General features: G+C 37.7%; 1 protein-coding gene across 1 annotated transcript in view; it reads right to left on the reverse strand.

Annotated features, from left to right (window-relative positions):
* LOC149796433 (transcription initiation protein SPT3 homolog) overlaps window positions 1-27,929 on the reverse strand; it is a 216,598-nt gene that overhangs the window by 83,752 nt on the left and 104,917 nt on the right. Inside the window, exons 4-6 of the mRNA XM_089961107.1 lie at window positions 18,301-18,385; window positions 15,598-15,684; window positions 7,896-8,001 (exon numbers count right to left, since the gene is read on the reverse strand). Coding sequence (XP_089817233.1) covers window positions 7,896-8,001; window positions 15,598-15,684; window positions 18,301-18,385 — 278 coding nt within the window. The remainder of the gene's footprint in view (window positions 1-7,895; window positions 8,002-15,597; window positions 15,685-18,300; window positions 18,386-27,929) is intronic.

The following is a 27,929-nucleotide window of genomic DNA, read 5'->3' on the forward strand; positions in this document are numbered from 1 at the left end:
CAAAAATTCATGAGAGTATTTGAATTAACCGAGGAAACACTGCCAAATTTCAAATTCCCCAATTCTGATTTTGATGCGATGAGAAAATCCGTCACTGATACAATTGATGATTTATTTCCGAAATTACATGCCGCATGGACTAAAAAAATACATTCAGAATTGATTCTTAAACACAATAACGATCCTGACAAAGGTGGACGGCATATCTCGCCGGGTATCGTTAATATAACGGAAGTTATCGCGATTTATCTTCACGCGGATGTTGTCGAGGGTAGTTACAATGTTGATGCGTCAGAATCAAATCAAGCTCATCAGGGTTTTATATTGTATTCATTTTCACCTAGCGCATCCCCCGGTTATTTGATAATCAAGGAACCAATGAATCCGTTTTACCTGCGATGTCATAATCGATTATTGACAAGAATAAATTTCAAACTAACGGATCAAAAAGGTAATTTGCTTGATATACGCGAAGAAACTGTGAGTATCAATCTGTTGGTGAAATCGTGAGAATCTTTGATTCTTGAATTTGTATCCGTGGGAAAAATAAGCGAAAAAAATAAATAAAATCCAGGGAAATTTTCAAAATTAATATATTTTTTTAATTTTTGTTTTTTTTTGTTTTGTGGAATTAGGAATCGGAAGATTCCCTAATTTTGTTTTCATCGACAAGTTTTTTCAACTGTCTGACACGCGAACTTGTAATTTTTCGTGATTCATACGCGTCTGATAAAATCAATCTAGCGTTTTCTACCAACATCGATAATTTAACAAAATCCTCGATGCGATCATCGCTGACTGTAGCAAGTGATTGATACATCGCAATTTGGATTTTCTTTATTAATTTGTATTCGGACGGCAGTGTGTATTTGTATTCGAGTTTTCCTTGAACAATCGTCTCGAATTCTGATCTGATTTTACTTGTATCTAGATCCGATGGAAGATTTATTTTTTTTCTCAAGTCATCGATAGCTTCGATGATATTGCTTATGATTTGTTCGTTCATTATATTAATTTTGTAATATTCAATTATTCTTCAAAATCTTCGTTATCTGAGTCTGGTATTATTTGGATGTAGGTGAATCTGATCCATGCGTCGGAATTATATGAAAATGTAGCGTGAATTTTTCCTTCTGCTACTCGCCATACTGTGATGGAATTAATTTCATAATGTTTTGCAGCAGCATTCATTGATTCGAATGCAAGTTCTTCACCTGTTTCCTGATTTATCGATTTGACAGCTTTAGCGAATCGTGAACCACCTGTATTACCAAAGGCGCAATTTTGACTCTGGGTTATCGCTCGAAGGTTATTTAGTTTGTTATTGAGTTTATTTCCATCGATATGATCAATAACAAGTCCAATTTCTATTGGTCCCCGAAAACACTCGTAAATGAATCTGTGATTATAATATCTTGTTTTGGTTTTGCGGGAGGCGGTGAAGCTGAGATAACCCGAATTAACAACACTACCAATACAATTTTTTGTTTTGATGTGTCTGACATTACCATCGGCAGATGCCTCGTATCCAATGATTGTTGGATGTGATCTATATTCGTGTGTAGGAATCGTTGATTTTGAATCCATTATATAATATTTATATGTCTAAATCGAAATTTGCCTTGAATCTATTAATATAATCTTCTTCACATTTTATCACTGAGGAAGATCTTCTTTCATAATATCTCCGTAACTCACGATATTTTTTCCCTCCACAGGAGAAACATAAACGCGTCTTTCCTCGGGTGCCAACTTGACAAACTAAACATCGCTGTGGTCCTTTGCTGCCTCGTCGAATTGCATATATATGAGCGCCGCAATATTCACCTCTGCAGGATTTGTCACATGATTTTGTTGATCCGATTAGTATCCATGAACACTGATTCATTATATTTAAACATTTGTCTAAAATATAATAATGGATATATTTGATCTTGATGAGGCAGAATTTATCATTCCTGAAGTTGATCGCGCTAAAAAAGAATTTTTCGATGATGGAGCGATTCATACCTGGTCCACATGGAAAACTAACTTCGTTAATGCTACGATGAATCTAGAACGAGCAAAGAAGATAATCGATCATATAAAAAACTCACATGAAGAGGAGCGATTTATCTTTGGAATAAAATTTATCGCACAAATGCCTGATGATACTTGGATCATTCGCGATAAACGAGACCCAATACGCGGTGGTAAGAAAAATGTTGTTCTTGATAAAAATTCGAAAACAGGATTATTATTGGGAATTGATGGTCCTTATTATGCTAGAGCTTATCCTTCTAGTGCTGTTGTTTATGGAATTTACCGGCTGAATAATAATCCTGATGTAAAAAATCTACCTGCGATGAAAGAATCGCCGATGATAAATTGTGTTGCCGAGCGAGTTATCGAGCACATGAAAAATGCCCGACGCGGATCTGGCTTGACTCAATTAAGATTGGATAAAATTAACTCATGGGCGAAGACAGTTGTTAATGGTGCATCGATTGATGATGTTGCTGTGTTAAGTAAGAAACTTAAATTTCCTATCACGGTTAAAACACTATCGGGAGAAATATTATATTCGTCGCCGTATAGTTCTCGAGGAACACCAATCGAAATTGTTGATCATAATTCACATGCGTGGTCGCAGTCGGTGATGATGTTCCCGAGGGATCGTTCTGTTAAATTTTATCCCGTGGAATCTGGGAAAGACAATTCTGATGCAATGTTTAGGTATATCAAAATATTAGCCGCATCCGATCCAATATCGGTCTGGTTATTTTCGAGTGAAGAAAAATACGATCAGTTTATCTTACCGCGAGGAGATATTTACCGTGATGAAATATTACATAAATCGATGAAAAATATCGCGGTGAAATATTCGTCAAATCCTGATCAGTTATTAACGAACTGCTTTACTGTTCCATCTGTTACTGCTCATGCTGCTAGAGAGAGAAACTCGTGGAAACCTACAAGGAACGAATTTCTCACTGATATTCAACTTAGCTGTATCGAATACGGCCATGAAGGATTGTGGAATACCAAATATTATTTCGAAGATATGATCTCCGTTGACATGAGCGCATGCTATCCTGGAAGTTTCCTCGGATATGGCGATTGTGCTGATTATTTTGCTAAATTTGGTCATCCAACCAGCGATATGACAAGGGTATCGATTAACGGACCGTTACCTGATTTTGTCATGACAGGATTTGCTCATGTTACTTCATTCGAGTTTGCTGAAAACTTACATAAAATCTGCTATATTTGGTTTGGTCGGCATTTATCTCAACGCAGATGGGTCCCTATAGTGCTGTTGAGGTATATGCTGGATTCGTCGATGTTAATATCGTTGACGGTAAGTGAAGCGATTATATCGTATAGGAAACAAACTGAAGTGTGGTTACCCACGGATTGTGAAAATGCGAAAGATATCGGAAGAAAAATAATTGGTAAATTTACTCAAGGAGGATCAGTTGATCATAAACACCGACACGCTAGGTTATTTATCAATGATGCCGAGATGGATTTTATTATCGCCGATACCGTATCGCGTGGAATATTTTGTAACAGAGAGAATATTATCATTGATGGAGAAAAGTTGGGTACCGTGATTAGTTATCTCGATGGAGAATCAGCGCAATATACTCATTTAAGATCATCGATGCTAGCTTATGTGAGTATTAATTTGCTGTCGATGATAAATAAATTTTCTGATATCGCGGTAAGAGTTGCAACGGATTCATTTTATATCGATAAGAAATTTCAACACAGGCTGGAAAATTTAATCACTGATGGTTCTTGGGGAACTTGGAGAATAAAAAACGAGGATATTCTAGATTATTGCGAAGACGCTGATGTGGAAGATTGCGATAAGTTTCATAAGGATAAATGCGATGAAGTATCAACGGCCGCATCTGCATTTGATCCGATTTCACGAAGTAAATTTGTCTACATGAACGGTCCTGGCGGTAGCGGTAAAACAACAAGAGCGATAAATTTATTTTCAAAATCTGATATGATCGTGTTGACTCCAACTCACAGATTAGCGCGAGAAATAAGACAACGCGGCGTTGATTCTTGTACGTATCATAGTTATTTCAAATGCAGCGGTGGATTATGGGATTCGGCTCGCATGGGAAATAAATATATCAACAAAATCATAATATTTGATGAAATTTGTACAGTAAATTTAGTTGTGTTAAAATCATTCCTGGGTTGGTTGGAGGAGAAAAACACCGCTGTGATAATGTGCGGAGATCATGGTCAGCCAGATCCTATTGATGGCGAATCTCCACATGAATGGCTCAGGAACTTCGTTGATTATTATGAAGAAATCGATACTGATTATAGATCCGATGATATTTTACTGACCGAGTTTAAAAAAATGATTCGGTTGCAACCTAATAAGTTTCAATGTGATGTGATGAGAAAAATAATCAACGAGACTTCGATGGATAATTTTCTAACCTTGTGGCGTCCAGATCATCTGATTGTTGCTAGTAGAAAAATTATTCGCGATGCTATTCAGGAAATGTTATTCAAGCTTCATTGTGAGAAATTTCCAACATTGCAGGTACCGTTGTGTTATAGGCCCGCTGATACCAGGAAACAAAATATTAATGTTACTTTGCCATGCGGAGAAGAAAAAATATTAGTTTTGAATGATATTATTTTCGTTGATATTAATCTTGTCAATGATGCGATAAACGCGGAAAGATCACCATGGAAACTCGGATACGCAACAACGATACATTCATCGCAGGGATTGACTGTACATGGCCAAGTTTGGATCGTCGATGATAGAATTTCTTGGTCAAATTTAGTTTATCTAGCCGTGTCTCGAGTAAGAAAATTATCTCAGTTAGGTAGAATTAAATTTCACATTAACGAAGATGGCGGTAATTGAGTATCCTTCGGTATTATTTGTAATTCCTCCTTGGTAAATCCTCGTTGTGGTGCTAGTGAATCTAAGAAATAAATTGCTGGTCTTCCTGACGATCTTGTTACAGCTGATATTTTATGTGTTGTAACGCTCCAGGTTGGATCAGTTGCTCTTTTTCTTCCTCCCTCGGCTTCTCCTTCCTTATATAAATATCTGACTATGACGCTACCTAGCACAGGCGGAATTGTGGAACTTCGCTTTAGTGGTATATTTGGTTTTGTAATTGCAGTTGCGGGCTTCATTGATATTGTTCGTGTTACTTCGTTATTTAGTGCGTTAATCACGTGAGGTAATCTTGTTACCCAATCGTGAGATCGTTTATCTTGGATAAATTCTCTCGCGTATTGATATCCGAATAATCGTTCTGCAAGAGTTTTATTGAATCTCTCAACGATAGCTTGATTGTGATGAACACCTACAATACCGCGACGGATTTTAACATTATTCTTTTTCATCAGTGAAGTAACCGCACCGAGGAATTCTCGTCCTGGATCAATCTGAAGAAGTTTCGGCCATGTTAACGGAGATCGCGAGTAAATTTTCTCAAATGCCTTTGAAACTTCTGTTGCTGTTTTATTTGATAATGGTTCTGCTTCCTTGTATCTGCTAGCAATATCAACAACCGTCAAAACATATTTGTATGTAACTCCGTCAACGGTATCGTAAGGAAGAAACATTAAATCAGCCTGATGGACTTCATTAGGGACGCTGACAGAGAAACTCGCATATGATATTTTCTTAGGCGGAGGAAGATAAATTTGCCAGACTGCTTGTCTCGATAGCCACGATTCAGCGACAGATTGCTTTACTTTTGCTGCCTTGGCAAGTTTGGCAATTGCTGATTTTCCTCGCCAAAATCCTCGCGGAGAATAATATATTTGCTCCATTATAAATTACCAGCACCTAGTACTAATTTACCTTTCATCGCGCCTTTTATTAACCAAGTTGCCAATTTCTCTTTGAAATTTTTATCAGGAATAGCATCTATTGCGTGAATTAATTTAATATCAGCGAGATGTCTTTGTTGTAAATCTCCGCTACGATATGCAAGATCGTGATAGTAGCATGCGTTATCGATGGCGTTTACTGGATCCTCGCCAGGATTTGGTTGATTATTATTATTGAGTCTTATATCGAGCCTCGTACCAGGTCCACAGTAATTGTATCCTGGCAGATGTTTCTCTCCGGGATATTTCGCCCAAGGAGCTCCAGGTAGATTTGTTAAGGAGGCGGCGATGTCTCCTCCGGTTCTACTTTTTTTTTTACAAATCTAAACTTGATTGTCTTGCAAACTTCACATTCACCTTTGATTGCATTTCTGTTGTTGCGTGTAACGACTTCGATTGGATTTATCGTAGCAGTTCGAGTGCGACACTTAACACAATATGAATCCATAATATTCTAATAACATGAATGTAATTGATTTTTCAGCCACAAAGAAACGCGAGCAAGTAAAACATATCGCGGCATTACCAAATTCGATCAGAATGATAATCATTGGACCATCGGGATCTGGAAAAACGCAGTTGTTGTTGAATTTGATTATGCGATGGTTAAAATGGGATAAATTGTATTTGGTTGCGCCATCCGTTGATGATCAGCGATGTTATCAGGTATTAAAAGAATTTAGCGATAATACTGATGATGGCACAATAGAATTTATAACGGATATCAATGAAACTCCATCGGTGGAAAATTTAGACGGTGATGTTAATAATCTTGTCGTATTCGATGATGTAATGCTGGATAAACAAACTAATCCAGCTAGGATATTCTCGCGTGGCCGACATAAGAACACCGATGTAATTTACGTGACGCAGCGATATGCGCAAATTCCAAAGGTAATTAGGGACAATTGTAATATTTTATCAGTATTCAATGGCGTTGATACTCACACGCTGAGAAATATTCATCAGACTTGGTGTAACGGCGATATGGATATAAATAAATTTAAAAATTTCTTCAGTCACGCTCAAGCAACACCGCACGGATTTATCACGATTAATCTTCATGATCCTCGTAGTAGATATCGAGTAGGTCTTGATCAGATTTACTCATAAAATTGCAGCTTTTTTCTTGCAAACTTCATCGACACCCGATCGTTTTCCCACCCCCACCCCCGAAAAATCATATTTTTTCTATTGTCCAGAATGACATAATTCGCACACAAAAATTGCATTAAGGGTCGAATTTATGCAAATTAGTTTTTCTGGAAAGGTTTATTTCTGTTTTCTGAGGTTTCTGCAGAAAATGTTCTCATAGAAGGTTTTTTTTTGTTGGAACGGTCTGGTCTGTAGAACTTCCCTGCTGCTCACTTTTCTTGACAACAGCTAGCTGGCCAAAGTCACACTACTTTAAAAGATTACTTTCTTGACAACATTTGGCCTGGCAAATTCACACTTTTTTGAAGAAAATTTTTTTAACAACTACTTGGCTGGCCAAAGTCACATTACTTTGAAAGATTACAGTTCTTGACAACACTTTTCTGAAACAATGAAACTTATCTGTACTAGGAGAATAAATGTACTTTTTAGATTAGTGTCAGCTTTTCTGCTTATTCAGATAAAAAAAATAGTTCTTGCTAACACATGGCTGTCAAAAGGCAGACACTTTGGGAACCCAACATTCACTTGAGCCAATTAGTACTGAATGGTGCTCAAAGGATAGGTTGTTTATAGTCTCTTTTTCATGTGTAAACATGACAGACTTAGTTGGACCATTAAGTTTTAAATGGTTTCAGTAAGAAATTTTTTCTGTGTGTATGTGATTTGGACTTTTAACATAACTTCAACAAAATTAACAAAATTTTCTGTAATCATGTATTAGGAAAGCAGGATTCATAAATTTAGAAGCCCTTTCTTATCTGCTTCTTTGCTAGATGATACAAATATTCAATATTATCAAATTATGGAAGGTGCCTTGATGATTCTATGAAGAATAACTGTAGTGAAAAAAGCTTATTGAGTACCAGCAGACAGCTCACTAGCATCTTCTTCATCAACAGAAGTTCCTCGTAGTGCAACTGACTTGGTGTCCTTCAGCTGCAGTAACCTCAATAACCTTTGTAGCTTGATCTAAAATGAAGACGATAAGTCAGTCGCAAGTAGCGTTACATCTATAAAATGTAAATAATGCATGGTAGTTTCTTTTATAAAGGCTTGTTATGAAAAAGATTCTCGTGTATGCATGGTTTCATATCAAATGAGAAGTCTTGCTCATAGGTGCCTTAATATTAGCTTTTGGGGGATGGATAAAATTAATTTTAATTATGTAATACTTACCTGCTATTATTGCATTGCTGTATCTTTTTCTGGTCCTACTGACCAGACCAAGGACATAATTCCCTCCTCCAATGAGTAATTGGTAGTCTTGAATTAAAACAGTATCTATTCAGTGGGATACCAAAGTCCACTTCTGACCATCAAAATATCTTGTTTTGTCTTGTACTGGAGACTAAAAGGATGCCCAATCAAGGAGGGAATGAACTGGGTAAAAAACACAGTTAAGTATTAAATAATTAAAATTAGTTTTACACCCTGAAAAACTATATTTCAAATGCATTAATATAGTATACCTAATATTATTACATTGCTGACTTGCCAGACAGGTGGGAGGCTGATGGCCTGAGATAATTTGTCTAAGTCAGCTTACCATTCTTGTCAGCAAAATGTTCCACAGCGACTGGACAATGGTCTGACAACCTCTTGGGCTGTTACAATCAGTCCAAAGTATAAATATCCTTATTTTGGTGCAGAGCTGAATGAAGGCATAATGACCAGAAAATCGAGTGAGAAAGCCAGAAAGTGGCTTTCAAGACATCATCCAAATCCAAAATGAAATGACTGAAAATGCAGCAATAGGTCTGACCTCATGGACTTTGATTTTCATAAAACAGAGATTTCTCCCAGTGAGAGACTGGTGAGATCTTTTAACAGTCTATACAATCCATCTCGAGATGGTGGTCGCCAAAATACATGAGAACTTTTTAAAGGGAGAAAATGTCTGTTACAATGCTTTTTAAAAAATTTAGACAGAGCTGAAAACTCTGACAAGGCAAAGGAGTCTATCTTTTCATCCACAGCACAGCTTCAGTAGAGACTGGAGATTTTAACAGGAACAAACCTACTAAAGGTAGCTGATTCTCGACAAGAAAGCCAGGTTTGTAAAGAATAGAAACTGAATCACAGACTACTACAAAAATATAAATAATCCTTTTCCATTGACAAAGCATGAATTTCACTCCTCATGCTGATGCTAGGCAAAGGATGAAAAATGTTTTATGGATAAGGTTCTTGAAGTAGGGCTTATGAGGAAGTTTCAACAGTGACCAAAGAACATACATGAGGTTCCACCTTGGCATTAACAAGAGAGAGAGAGAGACTCATCTCTTAAGCTCAAAATATCTGATCTGTGTGTCTAACCTGACATTGCAGTCCATAGAGAACCTGAATGTTGGAAGAGCTCCTCCAAAGCCCATAATGATGGATACTGAGCAATTTTTCTCTCTTCTGAACAAAATAAGAAAATCTGCAAATGCAGCTAACGATAGCTAGATAGAATCAACATGTTTTCTAAAAAAAAAATCACAGACCATTCTCCAATTTAAATTGTAAACCTTGAAGCCTGAGCGTTCCATTCAGTAACCTTCCTTGATACATGATCTTGAGGATAGATCACTGAAGCTAGAGGATTTGAGGAGTGCTGTTCTGCAATAGTATTTTCTTTCTTGATCGTAAACATCATGTGACTATCAATCAACAGGCCAAGATCACTGAACCACAATTGCTGCTGCCACTGGGGAGCTATCAGGATGAGTCATAACTTGGAAGTCCTGACAATGAAGAACCTAGGGGGTTATTCTCAAAGCTGAAGGCATGTAGGCAATCCCAACCTGGCATCTGCTGTCCCTGCCCCATGATCTGGAACTGGAGAGAGACATAATACTGAGGAAGCTTGTTCTTCGGCTTCATTGTTAACAAGTCTTCTATTGTCCTTCCCCATTAGATGAAAAAGTATCCCTGCTACCAATTAGTGTATAGACCATTCCATAAGGGCTGTTCACTATTATTCCTCTTGCCTTAAATACAGCAGACTCTGGGAGTGATCTCTGAAGCCATCCAATGAAAGAGGTTGCAAACTCCCCAGCTGAGAGAAAGAACACCGTGACTTCCTGGCATATGAGGTACACTACAACTGACATGATGTCTGCAGCGAAAATAATGCAGCTATTTCTCGTGTGGTTGACACACACTTTAAGTGTCAGCAAAACAGTCCAAATTTCAAGATTGTTGATGTTAAAGAAAGCCCTTCATAAGACCACAGACCCTGCAGAACTATTCCCTTGGGTTTACATGAGCCCTAAGTCTGAATCTGTCACATCAGTATAAAGGAAGGAATGAGGCTGTGAAGTGTGAATCAGAACTCTGGTCAGAAACCTTGTCTGATTTTCCTAGAGATAAAACTTTGATACTAAGGGGATTCTGGCAGAGAGAAGATCCTTGTGAAGGGACTGTTCCTTGGGAGATGAGAAAATTCATCTCCATGTGAACTAAAGTCTGAAAAGAAAGGAACTTCTACTAATTGGGGAGAAGGCTTAGTTGAGTCACTGTCCACCAACAGGGAGACATATCACTCAGAAGTGCTTGTTTGAGAACCATCATCAAAGTACTTTAGGATGGGAAGCCCAAAGGATCTGAAATAAGATGCTATTACACCCATCACCATGGTGATGACTCTTGGAGGGGAAGCTAGACTAAAAGGAAGAGGACAACATAGAAAGATCTCCTGTCCCAGACAAAACCACAGAAATTTCCTGTGGGCTGGGAAGATGGGAATGTGAAGATAAGCATACTACAGGTCTATGGAGACTGCCCAGATGCCTGACAAAATGGTATTCCTGACTAATTTGGTTGTCTCTATCATGAACCATTATTTCTGAAGGAATTTGTTCAAATATTTACGATGAGTTGCAACTTTCCTCCTATCTCTGAAACACAGAAAATCATGGAAAACATACATGGACTTTTTATGTTCTTCACCCACTCTACTGTGCCCTTCCTTAGAATGGTGTGTACTTTTTTCCAAAGAGATATTAGGTTGGACTTGTGGTTTACAATGGGGGGGGGGTGTCCTTGGAAGAGCAACCAGTAACCCTCCCTTATTGTGGTAAGGATCTATGCAATGTATGAGAGATCCAACAATGTCTCTGCAGAAAGGCTCAATCTGGCAGCTACTGGAACTTGGGAAGAGGGTGATTTTGCAAGAGAGGGTGTGGCTCCTCAGGGGTGACTGACTCCTTAAAAAAGGGGATTTGTCTTTAGATTTCCTGCTATGACCACCTTATAAGAATTATGGATGGAAAGGGTCTTAAATTGGGACAGATTTCAATTATGCTTCCTTGTATTAAATACTTTGATGGGGAAGATAATGATCTTTCAGAATGATGCATTTATTTATCACTTCAGCTGGGTCAAGTACCGTAGCCAGGGACAGATGCTGCTTATCTCTCAGATCCTGTGGGACCACTGTAGGGATCAGCTTTCTAAATAGCATCCCAACATTAAGATTGCTGGGATGCAGCAAAACCTTTCTCTCTGAAGCCATCGGTCTACAGAGGTGAAGGAACTCCTTCAGAGAGCATTATAGACATCAAGTTTTCATTGCTCAGTGTCTTGGCAATGGCCTTTAACAGTCTCTGTATGGCAGCTGGAGAAAGATTCCTCCTTCAACATAATGAAGGAGAAAGCCCACAAATGATTAGCATGAAAGGCTATGGGTAACTAGTGTTCATACCTTTAGTTCATAAGCCTTAGCTGCTTTGACTGTGAATCAGACTCTGCCACAATCACCAAATGGACAGCAACCAAGCCAGCAAAAGGAACTTTCAGCTATTGGCTAAATCCAGAGGCAAAAGCACAGACATGGGGACAAACAACCCCTTCTGCTATCTGGCCCCCTCTTGACCCTTAGATAATTTCTTAGTTTCTTCACCTTTGCTGAGTGAAAACGTAACAGCAGGTCAAAGCTGGGCAAAAAGCCTTTAAAAACTAGAGAAGATCCTAGTCTCTGATGATCCTGAACATTGGTACACAGATCTGGTAGAAATAAAGAGTAAACTCCACCACTGGGTGGAGCAAAGAAAGCAAACCCAACTAACAAGAAGGAAATGGTTTTGTAGGTTCTTCTAAGAACTCATCTCTGTCCAAGAAGCATCTAAAGTTCATCATCTTGTCTTTGCCCTCAAGGTGACACAGAAAAAATTCATCTCACCTCCCTCATGGGAGAAGGGGACTTCCTTTCCAGTGATTTGTCATCCCATATCTTCATACAGAATTGGCCCATTGATCCCCTCTCCCTGGTGGTGAAGTCAACCAATGTGGTATGGTCTGAAATGGAACCATGGTCTATTAACCACCAAACAGTGAGAGCCTCCAAATTCCATTGGGGTTAACATTGAAAAGGGAAGAGTACTGGCCTTATTGCTCACTCCAGACAATGGCTGCATACTAGACTGGGCTGCACTTGTTTGTAAATCTTGAGAGGAAAGCACCTGAGGTGATTCACATTAACATGACTCCTGGCCAATTGTGATGGGCCAGGAGCAGTTACAGTAAGTTGTGAGAGGTCACTGTACTGGAGTTCCACAGGAGGGTCTCGGCTTGAATGGAGCATCCATAAGATGGTTTTCATTGTGATTAGGCAACACTTCTGAGGAGTCTACTGCAACATCATCATGGCTGTGCTGAATTCTACCAATAATGCCATTGAGACAGAAAGTGCATGTCTGGAATATTTGCATGGAGCACCACCAACCTTGTGGAAGGAAGCAACATACTATCATGGATATGAAATGCATCGCCTCCTTAACATGAGGGAGCAACAAGTTGATCAGAGCACGAGATGAGTGGTGCACCACATTTGTGGTCAGAGGGAGCAACACATTGTCATGGATATGAGGTGTGTAGTGCATCACCTCCCTAGCGCAAGGAGCAACATGATAAACAGAGCACAAGGTGAGTGGTGCACCACCTTTCTCTTGAGAGGACTGCCATACATGTGAAACTTGTCCTTTTTTTTGGGGGGGGGGTGTAGATAGAGTCCTTGAATGTTTGATCCCTCCTTCTATAGGGGCTTCACAAGCTGTTAAAGAATTTGGTTGCATAAACTACAGGGACCCTGAATTGCTCTTCTGACCTGAAAGTGCTCATTAACCTTTAGACTAAAATACTACTTTGGGATTATTGAGAACTGATTCAAAGACATTCTGGATTATATCATTCTGATACATCAAGACTATTGGTACATCAACTCATTCAAGACTATTGTTATATCAGCACATTCAAGAATATTGGAATTTATTCAGAATATTCTATACTTCTGGAACTGTTACAGAACAGTTAGGATCATTTGTGATTTACTTCATAATACTGTATCTTCCTCTTAAATTTTCACTTTGTAACTTAGAGAAATAAATTGTTTGTTGAAGTTTACTAAACTTGTTTGTTTGACTTTTTTCTGTTACTTAGCTAAAGACCAAAGACCTGTAACAATAACACTGAGATTTGAATTAAACTTTAGAAGGGAGACAGATGATGCAGTGAACACTTGCTGCAAGCAAAATTTCTCTCATGCAGATCCAGGCATAACATCCACAAAGTTTGGTGTTCTTGAAAATGATGACCAAATATTTTAACCATGTCCCAGACCAGGTGCCAAATGAATTGCATCATACTGACAATTCTATATGTTATTGGAGGATTTAATCACATGGAACAAATGGTGGTTTCTCAGCACAAAAAAGCATAAAGCTACACAACAGCAATGGGTAAATTATTACAGCTACTAAACTTCTAATTACAATGAACAGTCAAAAGGATGGATTGATGGAAACATGAATACCATGTATCACTTATAAAAACAATATAGATGTGTATGTGTGATTTGGATTTTTAACATAGCCTTAACAATTATCCTAACACCAGGCCAACCAGTCCTAACACTAACCTCTTAATGCTCGGCACCTAGTGAGGCAGCTGTCAGTACCTGTTTTACAGTCTTTGGTATGACTCTGCCAGGGTTTGAACCTGTGACCTTCTGCATCTCAGGTGGACTAAGGTCCACTAAGGCCACAGGAGCAATAAAACAATATAGATACAAAAACACAAATCATAAATACAAGGCAAACATCTCACCCTCAATAATTCACAACTGAATGGGTCCATAAATATCAACAGGAGTTAAACACACACAAAATAACAAACCATTCAAATGTGAGCTTATTTTGTTACAAGTGTGTGGTACTAACAGAGAAGCACACAAATACATATTTGATGATTCTGGCATATCGGGCCCCGAGTGGCCGAGTGGTCTAAAGCGCTCACCATTACAGATCACTGCCACCTCACCTCTGTCTGTGTGAGTTCAAGTTTCAGCCTCGGCTAACGTTGGTACGTGAGAAAACCTGCCAGTAGCTTCTCATGGGTCAGTGGTTCTTCCTGGGGTTTTCCAGGGTTCTTCCTTCATCAATTATACTGGCCGCCATGTATAGCCTATCTTGTGCTGAAAAATGGTGTTAAACCCTACAACAACAACAACAACAACAACCGTCATAAACAATGCTCAACAATAAACCTATGTCAGTGAGGCATAAATATGGATCACAGTAACCTACTTTTCTGACTTGTGTGTAGCACTCATCAAGATGTATCCCCTCACCAAGTTTCATAAATCTAAGTAAAACAGTATATATATTGAATGCTGAAAACCTAACATACATTAGCTATTGCAGAAATTTAATCTAAACCAGTAAAATATTAAAAGTAGGTCAATGTGACCTTATTTCATAAGGGTGTGATACTAAAAGAGATGCATACAATCATATAAGTACATGAGTCAAGCATGAACAGAGCTTGGAGAAAAAAACTCAAAACAATTTAACTAGTCAGTGAAGCATGAAACCTGAGCCACAGTGACCTCCTTTTATAATGAGGGCATAGTAATCGTAAAGATGCATGCTATTAGCAAGCTTCATGACTCTAGATATAGTAATATTTATACAGTGTGAAAAAATCAGCTAAATGCAACAACATAATCAAGTATTTCAAAGAAATCCACCCCAAGTTTTTGCCTATGATTTAAGAAGGAAAAATGGCTGAGATTCAATGAGACTTTACACATGTACATGCTTTATCTGTTGTTGTTGTTGTTGCTGTGGGGTTTAACGCCATTTTTCAGCACACGATGGGCTATACATGGCGGCCAGTATTAATGGTGGAGGAAGAACCCGGGAAAACCCCGGAAAAAACCACCGACCCACGAGAAGCTACTGGCAAGCTTTCTCACATACCCACATTGGCTGAATCTTAGACTCGAACCGCCGCAGACAGAGGTGAGATGGCAGTGATCCGTAACGAAGAGCGCTTTAGACCACTCGGCCACTCGGGGCCCCTGCTTTATCTGTGAGGACACTGATGCTGACATAGGGTTTAGTATAATAGCTCTCTTCTGTTATTTTGATGTGAGCTAAAAATGACCATCACTCCATCTAATGCGAAGGTGCCCCTTACAAAGAAAGACTTGCTTCCTTAAATCAAACAAAAAGTTGAGTAGCAACTTCGTCATCAATGGTTATTAAATTAACAGGTGATTTATGAAGAGATGAAGGCTTTTACCTTGTCTTTCCTCATAAGAAAGAGAATATCTTCCAGTCCAATGAAACGGTTGTTCCTAGCCAGAGCAACTTCTGCTACCTTGTACAGCTGTTCAATACAAATAAAACATACAATGTAGAAATGCCAAAACAGTAATCAAAGTACTTCATTTTTACTTGAAATCTTGCATTGACAAAAAATGATCTGTATCTGAACATTGTAATAATATTGTCAGTAATAATGCAAATCATGATGCAATAATGCAAATCATAATGCATCATCAATAACTGTAGCAGCAACCCAACAAAAACAATATTAATGTGGGATAGCAATATCCAATCCGAGGGTTAAAATTCATGGGCAGCTTTCTGCCCATAAACTAGTGGGTGGGATTTCCCATCACACATCAGACATATCACTGATCATCTTCTCTCATTGCTAGTTCCCATGACAGGATTGATTCTCAACTCTCTGAAATTATTTCCAGGAATTTAAGATAAGACTGTTTATATATTTTAACTGCTGAAACCATCTTTGATATTCTTTAGTGATATGATTTTCAAATTATTCACTGTCACAGCTATGTGGGATGTAAGACTGGCACCATTGTCACTAAGGACAACAAGACACCATTAGAATAGTGGTGAAAACACCAATGCTAATATGACCATCTGATGTCAGAAAAATACAATATTCATCTTGGACCAACTTGATATCATAATTTGTCTTCTGGTGAAAACCTCATTTTGATATGACTATTCATTTTGGCATAATAATAACAAAATTTTCAAGATGGCTACCATGGTGGCCATACTGATGTCAGACTGGCACCTGGACTGTTATTAAAGGACCAACCAAATACCATAAGAAGTCTTCTGGTGGAAACCCAATGTTGATATGACTTTCTATCCAGGCAGAGTAGCAATAATAATATTTTCAAGAGAGCTATTGTTGTGGCCATAACGAATATCTGATTTGGAGAATTTTCATTCAAGACTAACTATACATTGTAAGAATTCTTTTGGTCAAAACCCCATGTTGATATCACTTTCTGTTCAGAAGGATAAGCAATAAAAAAAATTCAAGATGGCTGGCATGGCTATGTTAATACTGTATGACCAGCGAATCAGAAGGTTGACTGATACAAGGTTTTCAGCCTGTGCTGTGTGGTGACAATATTGGATGCCAGAAACAAAGTGACACTGTTTCACTAAGCACCAACTGGACATCACAATAAGTCTTCTGGTGAAAAACTCATGCTGATATGACCATCTATTCAGGAAAAGTGATAAAAAGACATTCAAGATGGCTTCTATGACAGCCATACTGGATGTTCAAGTCAATGTAAAATTTTGCCTGCAATTAAAAGTAAAGTAATTGTTTTTAATAATACCCACTATAATTCAAAACTTTATCAAAATTTTTATACTTCCTATATTTCGCAAAAGATTTAATAAGAACCTAATGAGTGGTTTCTTTTACAAAATGCCAGAAAAGACTGCTTGCCTTTAACCATCAAGGAAAGAGATGTGTTTACATAAAAATCTGTTGACATCTGCTTTTCAAAAATTTTCAAATGAGGAAATTAGTTTTCTACTATTCTTGCTAAGATAACACACTTCCAACATTAAGGATGGATGGACAGACATATGGATGGAAGTGTTTAAATAAACATAAAGTTCAAATAACATAAAAACATATATATATATAATACAAGTACTATGCATTGAATACCATTATTATTATTATTATTACAGTCATATTGGTCCTAATGGTGACCTATACTCACCTTTACTCAGAAGTCACCTGTTCGCAATGGCCAGTCTAATCCCCCACCCCCCAATTTCTTTATATAAATGTTTTGTAACAGTCACTTCTTTCTGCGGTCAGTAGCTAGGTGTTCACTTACCAATGATTTCTTTCGACCTTTCTTGTTTCAAGAGGAAGGCATTGTTTAGATCAAGGAATTTCATGTGAATTGATGTGCAAATATTTATTGTATTTTTAACTCCAGTCAAGTTGATAGTGTAACTCAAATGTGTCAATATGTGAAATTCAACAGCAAGGCAGTTTTTATTATCAGGGAAGTAGGCTGAAGAAATTCATTTGCAGGAGAGTGGGAAAAGTAGTTGCTTTACCACATCAGAAACTGATGTCACCTTCTATGCCAGTGTGACAGGAATAGTTTGAAGTCTTTAGCTATTTGCTTGCGCATTAAAGCTATCTCCAAGAAAGAAAAAAATCGTCTTTAAGCAGAGATACAAGTTGAATCCCTTTTCATTAGGATCAAAAAAGTTTCCATTCATGGGTCACAATGAATTTTCAGTTAATCACTGGCTTCTCACATAAGCATAACTGTCTTTCAAGTTGCTGAATTCAGAAACTGACTAATCCATATTTTATAGCGTGAACAATCAAAGATTGGTGTGTGTTTTAAGTTGATGGTAATTTCATTTATAGAATGGATTAAAGAAACCGGGATACAGTAATTTTGCGTGGAAAAATAAATTTGGGAGAGAACAATATATACCCGTAGTTATTATTTTGTTACACATACAAGAACTTTGATAATGTAATGATGATGATGCTGATGATAAAAATGATGATGACATTCAGTTTACGGGATCTGTTAAAACACCAATTTTAAAAGAAGGACCATGATACAGCAGTCACCCATGTGAAATGCTCAATTTTACGTTTTGTACTTATGCAATCACTACTTACCAATGCTGTCATCTGCTGTTGGACAATCTCTTCTATCAAAACTGCAGATTCATACAATGGTTTACGACAGTCTCCAAGACCATGCCTGAAAGATTTTTAGCAACCATTTTATCAAGAAATTATAAACATCTTTAATATTATAATATGAAGATTACAAACAAAATATTTAACCAGCTGATTATCATTCAAATAATGTTTGTCTTAACTAATCACCCTCTAAATACCACAGTCTTAACTAATCACACTACAAACACCACAGTGTCTTAACTAATCATGCACCAAATACCACAATGGAGGAGTATCAAGAACTTTCGTTTTGTTAAATTATTATAATTCATATTTGTACCCATTATTTTTTATACACCAGAGTGTTTATGGAACAAATATCGCAAACTAGAAACTGACACAGCACACACTCATAATGACATCACAGACAATGACTCAATTTATCTTGCAAATTAAAATGAAAATATACACTAACAGCCCTCTCATGAATGGTTCATAGTTCTTTCAGCGTATTTTGGTAGATTTTTAAATCCAGAACAGATCATTAACCCTTCACACAATTCAAGTACAACTGCACTATGATGATCCTTTCTCCAAGTAATGTATTTACTATTGACTTCAAACATGAAGGTGACAGCCTTAAGTTATTTTTCCATACAGTTACTCAGAAGTACATGATGGCAAGCATAAATAAGATCATGCGTCGAAACATGTTTTGATATTTCAGATGTAATTTCACCAACAGCAAAGTTTCTGCATGACACTGATCTGTTCCTCATAATTAAAAATATATAATTCATAAATTCATGAGCTGATCATTTTTTATTGTTACTGCATTTATCATTTTTGGATTTATAAAAAAAAATTCTCACATTTCAGGCAAATGTTAAGTGTATATAGTAAGTAAAACTAATGCATCATATTAACATATAGGCTGGACAGTCAAAAGTGTTTCCCAAATATTTGTAACAGATTCATTCTTATGAATTGCTAACATAGATGGAGACAAATTATGTCAACAAATGTCCTTGATTTGCTGATTGTCAGAAATTTTGCATGCACAAATTTGATGATTTAGTATTTTTCGATCACATATAATTTTAAATTCTAATGATCTGCATAACTTTATATTTTCCAGTTGTTAAAATGGTGCAAATATAAAATGATAAAAAAAATGTACCTTTAAACAGTAAATAGTGTGGCCAGGAAATTGTAAAATATAAGATAGTATTGCCTAAGTTAGATGTGACATGGGTATCATGGTGGCAAAGTCGGAAAAATAGGACATCAAGCATTTCTTTAGGGCTATTAAATAAAAAATCATTGACCGTAGTGTAGCATGCAATGATTTTGAACCTCTCACAAATCCCTGAAACACCTGGGCAGGAGGAAAGAAAAGTTCAACATGGAATATCATGCATCCATGTTGTTATGGAAATTTATTTAAAAAGGTTCTGAGTAAAAGTTTCCTTAATATCCAGCCATTCCTCAAAACACTAAATGAATGCACCTAATTTAAAATTGAACAAGACTCACTCCCCAAATATCTTCAAACTGTTTTCAGTTTCTAATATTATGAAAAAGTTAGTTACGGTGGAATTCTTGCCCTTTAGTGAGCACTTTGCTGACTTATGTTTCGCAATGAATCCAAACAGTCTCTATAACAGTTTCATGCAACTTCACATCACAGGTATTTATGTTCAGTATAAACATTTGATTTTCTTTTATTTGTTCCCTGTTCTGGTCTTTTTGCATGTTATCTCTGTGATGATCAATATTCATGTACACAAAAAAAAACCAACGTAAAATCACATTTTCTGTTAAACATCCAGAAGCATTTATGGGCAAATAATGCTGTTTTACTTTGTGACAACAACTTAAGGCAATTAGCAATAAAATTATATTATTTCATTGTAGGTTTACATATATATGAGAAGCAAGAAGGACAAGAAAAAATGAGAAACCCAACCTTATTTTTACCAATTCCATGGGAAACAACCGTTTTATGTCACAGCCTTCAATTGATCAATATGGGAAGAGCAATGATGATGATTTGTTATTTGTGATATTACATAAATAATTTTAAAAATGGTTTTCATCCATTGTTGGAAAGTTCAGGACACATACATAAATGTATATACAACCTTTCTAGCAGTTAAATGTTACAATAATTTTTGATAACTGTTTTATCTCAACAAAAACTAAGAAACTTAACTCTGCAACATCAACAAGGCTGGCATTTGTTTGAAATCTGTAATAAACACATTGTGTATGCGTCCATTTAAAAAACATTAGGTACCTGAAGACTATACTTTTCGACAACTGTCAATGAATATCAAATGTATTTCCTTCACCAGTTTTCAAATAAAAAACTTCAATGTTTGAAAATGGTACAATTCACAGCTCTTGATTGGCTTAAAATAGTCAAAACATCTTAGCAATGATTAATTTGATGGGTGAAAATGTTTGCAGTTCTACAAGTGACAAAGCCACAAGTGAAAACACTTGATTAGTTTTTCACCAACAAGATGAAATATATACATTATTCACTTGATACCAGCAAACTTTCTATTTTTTTGTCTCAAACATGTTGACTACCTTAGATTTTTAACATATCAGACTTTCTATGCTAATGTCAGATTTTTATCATAAATGTTGTGCTGTGTTATGTATCATCATTGACGGCTCAGTCTCCAGAGACCATGTGAATAGTACCCTTAGAGTGTCATCTGTCTCTGGGACTTTGGCATTGTCCGCTGTCGCTGTGCAGGCCTATGTGCGAGTGACAGTCCCTATGTTCAGACATCATGGGAAGTCTGAGCTGCTGGGGTTGCAACCATGCTCTTCTTTCTCTCACATTTCTCTGCCGCCAGATGGCCTCTCCTCGCACCAGTGACTGCTATGCACTTGCTTACTGTCAATTTCCAGGTGCCTCAGTCCTCAGCCAGCACTTCCCAGCCAGCGGGTGAAATGTCGCATGCCTTCATGTCCCTCTTGCACACATCCTTGAAATGGAGTGAGGGGCAGCTGATTCTTCTGATGCTAGTGGCCAGCTGTCCATATAGGATGTCCTTTTGCAGCCTCCCATTTTCCATGTATTGGACGTGTCCCAGCCATTGAAGGCGGCATTTGCTCAGCAGGGAGTACATGCTAGGGATACTTGCATGCTGCAGGATCTCACTGTGTGGGACGCGGTCTTGCCAGCTAATTGTCAGGGCAGTGTTTTAGGCACCATACATGGAAGGAGTTGAGCCGGCGCTCTTGCCTCATGTAGGTGCTCCAGGTCTCACTTCCATATAGAAGGGTGCTGAAAACACAGGCCTGGTAAACTTGGATCAAGCATGAGTGTTGCTGATGGTTGACCCCAGGTAAGTAAAGTTGTTGACTGCTTCCAGGGTGACACAGTCGATTTTGATGGAAGAGGCAATGGTGGTATCTTGCATGCTGACATTTGTCTTTTCCAGGCTGATGGTGAGCCCAAACTGCTTGCAGGCATCAGCAAAAGTTCTCCAAGCCTATAGAGGGCATCCTCGGTGTGGGTCACGAGCTGCATCACCTACAAAAGGAATCTCCATGATCAGCACCAACCTCACTTTGGTTTTTGAGTGCAGTCATACCAGGTTGAACAGCCTCCCCTCGGACCTGGTGTTCAGATATATGCCATCAGTGGACGAGTCAAAGGTGTAGGACAGGAGCAGGGAGAAGATCCTGAAAAAGGTTGGCACCAGCATTCAGCCCTGCTTCATGCCACTGTTGACTGGGAAGGAGTCTGAGGAAGATCCATCATACAGGACTGTTCCCTTCATATTGGCATGGAAAGAGATTACCATGCTGCAGAGTTTTGGGGGGCCCTTGTTATTGTAAAGGGTCACAATCATGGCATTGCTCATGTCTTGGGGAAATGCTCCTTCCTCTCAAAAGAGGCAGAGTAACTCATGCAGCGGCTGAAGCAATGGTGGTTTCCCACATTTGATAGCTTCGGGGCAGGACACTGTCACTACCTGGTGCTTTGTCTTTTGGGAGGGAGGGGAGTCAATTGCTTTGCTGAGCTCCTCTAAGGTTGGCACTTTGTCAAGCTCCTCCAAGGTGGGCAGTTTCTTTATGCTACTAAGGGCTGCATTGGTGACTGACGTTTCTCGGGAGTATAGCTCTGAGTAGTGCTCCACCCATGTGGCCATCTATTGCTCACAGTCTGTGATCTTCTCTCCCATCAGAGATTTCAGGGGGGCAATCCCTGTCACTGTAAGGCCTAGAGCCTTCTCGATGCCACTGTACATAACTTTGGATGTTTCCAGAATCGGCACTGTGTTGGATGCCTTCACACAGTTGGTGCCAGTACTCATTCGCGCACTGTCTAGTGATGCGTTGGGTGTTGCTTCGGGCACTTCTGAGGGAAACAAGCGTCCATTCATTAGGGCATTTTTTTAAAGCTATGAAGGTTTTTCGTTTGTCCTCAATTATTGACTCCATCCTTGAAAAGTGAGCGTTGAACCATTCCTGACTGGGCCGCTCCTTCTTGCCAAATGTGGACATGGCTGTGCTGTAGATGGCACCCTTCATGGTGTTCCACTTGGCTGTGTCATCGTGTTCTGGCAGGTCCTGGAGAGCCTGGTCCAGGGCGGACACATGCTTCTCCACTTATGAGGGGACTGACATCTCCGCAGTGTTGATGTGAGGGCGTCCTTTTGGTTTTGAGCAGTGTAGTGTGTGTGGCTGTAGGTGCACGCTGGTGCTCACGAGGGTGTGGTCAAAGTCGCAGTCTGCACTGTGGTACGTTTTGGTGAAGAGGATGCTGTTATGTATACCTGTGCACAAAAATAGTAATGGTTCCACATCATACTAATATGAATGAACCAATAATTAGCATAATAATTAACTACAAGTCAGGTTAGTAGGGGTTATTAATAAGAAAAACCCCAGTGATTTATCCACCTGTAATTGTTTTCTTATTAGTACATAAGAAAATATAAAAAGATTAAACCAAGTGAAATTGACAAGACACCATTTCTGAACATAAGAATTGTGGAAAGGTGAGTAAATGAAGCTGATTATATGAACAGGTTAGAAACTTTTAAGATGTATACAAAATCTAGTGTACATTTCAAGTGCATTTTAGTCAATCTGCATCACCTGAAATAACACACCTCCATTTTCTCTTCAGAGAAGACGCTCCCACTGCCCATTGCAATGTGTACCACTGACATATCAAGCAGTCAGTGAAAGCAACTGAGTTTCATTTCTTTGATGAAGATGTGCACTGACATTGCCATGTATTATTGCATTTGTAGCAAGAAAAGAAAGAGAGAAAAAAACAGAATTCATAGCCAGTAACTGATTGCCATTCTCTACCAGAAGAGCTGATGGGCACTTATGTGGCTGTTTCACCTGTGGCTGGCTGAAGGACAGATGATAATACAGGTATGTTGGGCAAAATGTTTCAAATATATCTACTGTGCTCAGGGTTTCAGTTGCTATAGTTACTAAATGAGTTGATGCTTTTATGTCCTGATATTTGAACAATTTCATTTCTGGGAATTCCTTCATCATTTAGCTTGTGGATGAGGTGTTTCCAAACACTATAAACAGAAATTGTAAACATTAAACATACATATATATCAGTGGTATGTACATACAGATGTTTATAGGTTACACTAATTTTACATTTTTCTTTACTTTCTTAGTTTTACCAAAATACCTGCTATGATACAGGTATAACACTTTATTTCAGTATTTTTCTGTCTTCCTGGAAATTTATTGCTTCATATTTTGCTAACGTTCTTAAAAAAAAATTCACTACAGTTTATGAAATATATTAACATTTAGCTTTCCTGTTTTTAAACTTCCTTAGTAAGACAGCTGCAAAATGTATATATGCTAGTATATTTTTACAATTAGTATTTTCATATAATCTGAACTGTTTTCATCATTTAGAAAAATGGACGGTTGGTAAGTTTCAAGCATTTTATCAACAGCTGGTACAGGCTCATTCATTAATTTGTGCTCTTTACTTTTTTCTCTGACAAAAGATTAAATCTACATAAATTAATAAAAACTATTCCCATCCAAATATGTTAACACACTGACCTCTCAATGGAGGATCTGAACCAGTTACAGCTGGGATGGTGTAATTCTCATACAATAGACTCAAAAGCAATATGGATACATGCATAATAGAAAAGGAAAAGAAAGAAATATACTGAGGAGACATGATTGTAAATTTTGTTAGCACGCTACTGCAACAAAGCATTGACTACAAAATGCTTTATTTTATATAAAAAATAATCTGCAACTCATGAATAATCTGTTTTAGGGTCTACTTGTTGATACAACTAAGAATCATGTCATTGATCTTTACTATAGCCATTGGAATTCCCAAACCAAATGTGGAGATTATGAAAATCAAAAGAAAATTTTACCATAATATGATCCATTCCACAATGCTGTACAAAGTATATTGAAGTAAAGCATCTAAATATTTATGGTTTTAATATCTTCAAGTATAAATAGACAATATCACAACACTTTACTCTTGTGGCACTGTTTCTGATGCCATTTTTTTAAAAACTATAGCGAAAAGCATGTCTTTATAATCCATCGGTCTGCAAAAATAAATATTACCAGAGAAGTTTGCTATAATTATGTAATTAAATGACATATTAAGTTTAAAAACTATTTAGGAAACTGATCTCATAGAAAAAGGACTTAGTGTAATTACAAAGAAGAAAAACTGCAGAGTAAACTTGCACAGAACACTTAAATTCTATATCCAGCATTTTGTAATGTGCAAAGAAAATTAAAGCTTGTGATTTTGGAAACAAAATGGTTTAAATGTCTGCAGTGTGGCAGTTTATAGTGATGACTAGCACTGAGGCATTATAGCCACCCAGTCACATTATCCTGACATCAAGCTGTGCAGTCCGAACATTAACCTCTTAATGCCGAGCACCAGGTGAACTAGTACTATTTCTACCAGTCTTTGGTATGACATAGCCGGGATTCAATCCCACAACCTCTCCCATCCAAGGCAGATGCTCTAACCACTTAGACCAACAGAACAGTGGGATGTTAGGTTAAAACAACATTCAAATATTCACTTAGGAATTAAAAGGTGCCACCCCTTAATTCAGTCAATGAAGTTACTTGTAATTCTGATCTTTTTCTGGAGTGCTCCAAGAGTGGTGATGAGCAACGTCAATAAAATTCTGTTAAAGACTTATCTAGTAACAACATTTGCACAAGGTGCACAAAATGATTTGAGAGGGAATGAAGAGAGGCAGGTCAGCCTTTTTTTAAGTGGCTCTAAGAAAAGGCATGCATTCGATAAAAATAAGATTTGGGTGAATGTTGGTGATCAGCTTGGGTACCTGAATATATACTGAAGGTGAAACTTGGATGAAGACAACCCAACATAACATGGTGTTAGCTCTTATGTTTACAATGGTGATATAATCAAATTCTGTGCTTCAGCTTTCAGCAGAAATCAGTTGATCCATGGATGTTGTTAATCAACATTGGATTAATACATATACATGTGAATGGCAGGGTATCTGAGTTCGAGGTAGAAATTACATAGCTCATAATGTGATGAAATGTCAATATTATCTGGTTTTAATGATGCTTAGGGCCAATATCTTTTTCAAGATTCAGTATTAAGATTTGGCATATACAACTTTGTGTGTGTGTGTGTCTGTGTGCTTTGGATGTTTAACATAGCTTTAACAATTTTCCTGTCATCCTGCTACAATGTCTGCAGTGTGGCAGTTTATAGTGATGTCTAGCACAGGGGCATCATGCCACAGATGTGTATCATTATGTCCAATCTAGTCCGATTATCCTTGCACCAGGCCGACCCGTCCTAACACTAACCTCTTAATGTTAAATGCAAAGTCAGGCAGCTGCAAGTACCATTTTGTAAGTCTTTGGTATGACACAGCCAGGAATCAAACCCATGACCACCAGCATCCAAGGCAGATGCTCTAATCACTTAGACCACCAGAGTGATCACAAATTGTTGCAGTGATGGCAGCATTGGGTCTTTAAAATCCAAATTTCCTTGGCTAAGGATATCTTGCAGAAACCAAAGTCCAAAGGACAGATAATCAGAACAATAACCTTCCATAAACGATGTCATGAAACAATGAAAATCAAACTCATTGCAGATCCCATCAATATAAAGCTGCATAGCTAATTTACCTGAAATCCAAGAAACTTCATTAAACTTCTGCTGCATAAACCAAAGACAAGAGAACAGGCAAACAGAGGGCGTAACTCCTATAAATGATGTTATGGTATGTTGAAAATCCAATTCACTTAAGATCTCATCAACGCAAAACCACATACCAAATTTGGCTGAAGTCATGGTAAAGTTATGCTGTGAAACTAAAGTCAGAAGAATATGTAAATAGGGGACATAACTCCTATAAACGATGTCATGAAACACTTGAAATGAACTCATTCCTGGTCTCATTGATATAAGGCTGCATACCAATTTGGTAAAAACAGTACCTATGCACTGTTTAATAGTCCTCTAAGTAGGTACTACTAGTAGGGTATGGTTGATGACCAATGGGTCTCAATGGCCTCGAATACTGGCCACAGCATGCAGACTTCAATTAAACTTAATGTGCAGAAATAATCATCATCTTATTAGACTTACCACAGCCATGACATTTATATCCCAAAATCTTTAGGTTTCTTTATTACCCTCAATGTACGCTATCCACAAAGTTTGCCCAAGGAACGTATTCTAAAAGTTAATCTGTAAAATTCATTTTTCTCTGAGTAACAAATACCCAGACCTTTGACCTTTTTAACCCAAAATTTATAGGCTTATTCCATACCTTAAGTGCAAGCCCTCCACAAATGCAAAGTACTGTATGTGGTATAGAACTAAAGTTATTTTGCAAAACTATTTTCCTCTTACTCATCCAAAAATGTTAATTTTTGGTGCATGTGGTCTGTAACTGAATTTTGTGCATAAAAGATTTTTCTGTTTTCAGTCAATAACCTTGACCTTTTCCCTCTTTAACCCCAAATCAAATAGTATTCTTCCTTACTCAAAATGCAATCCATCCACAAAAATTGACCTAAGTCAGTGATGTAGAACAAATGTTATTGTGTGGAAACTGTTGTTTTTTTCTTTAGCAGTGACCCTGAAATTTCACCTTTTGATCCCAAAATCAAAATACCTAAGTGCCAACATTACATAAAGTTTGGTCTAGATGTGTAAGGAATAACTACCCATAATGTTATTTTATTATGTGGAAACCATTTTTAATTTTTCAGTCACAATAAACTTAATTTTTGACCTCAAAATCAATAGGGTTCCTCTTTAATGAAAGTGCAAGCCATCCACAAAGTCTACCAGCTGGAGATGGTGGAAAATTCAAGTTACTGTGAATAAACTATTTATTTTTCTTTCAGTCACAGTGACCTTGAACTTTAATCTTTTGATCCCAAAATTAATTGGCTTCTTCTTTACCTCAAGTGGAAGCCCTCCACAAAGTTTGATTTAGCACTAATGTTAATGTACAGAAACCATACTTCGTCTTTCAACCAAACAGACCTTGCCATTTGACCTTTTGACCCCATAATGGATAGGGCTTGCCTTTTCACCAAGTGCA

This window comes from Sinohyriopsis cumingii, chromosome 6, assembly GCF_028554795.1.
Source record: "Sinohyriopsis cumingii isolate HCF-2022 chromosome 6, ASM2855479v2, whole genome shotgun sequence".
NCBI classification, from domain to species: Eukaryota; Metazoa; Mollusca; class Bivalvia; order Unionida; family Unionidae; genus Sinohyriopsis; species Sinohyriopsis cumingii.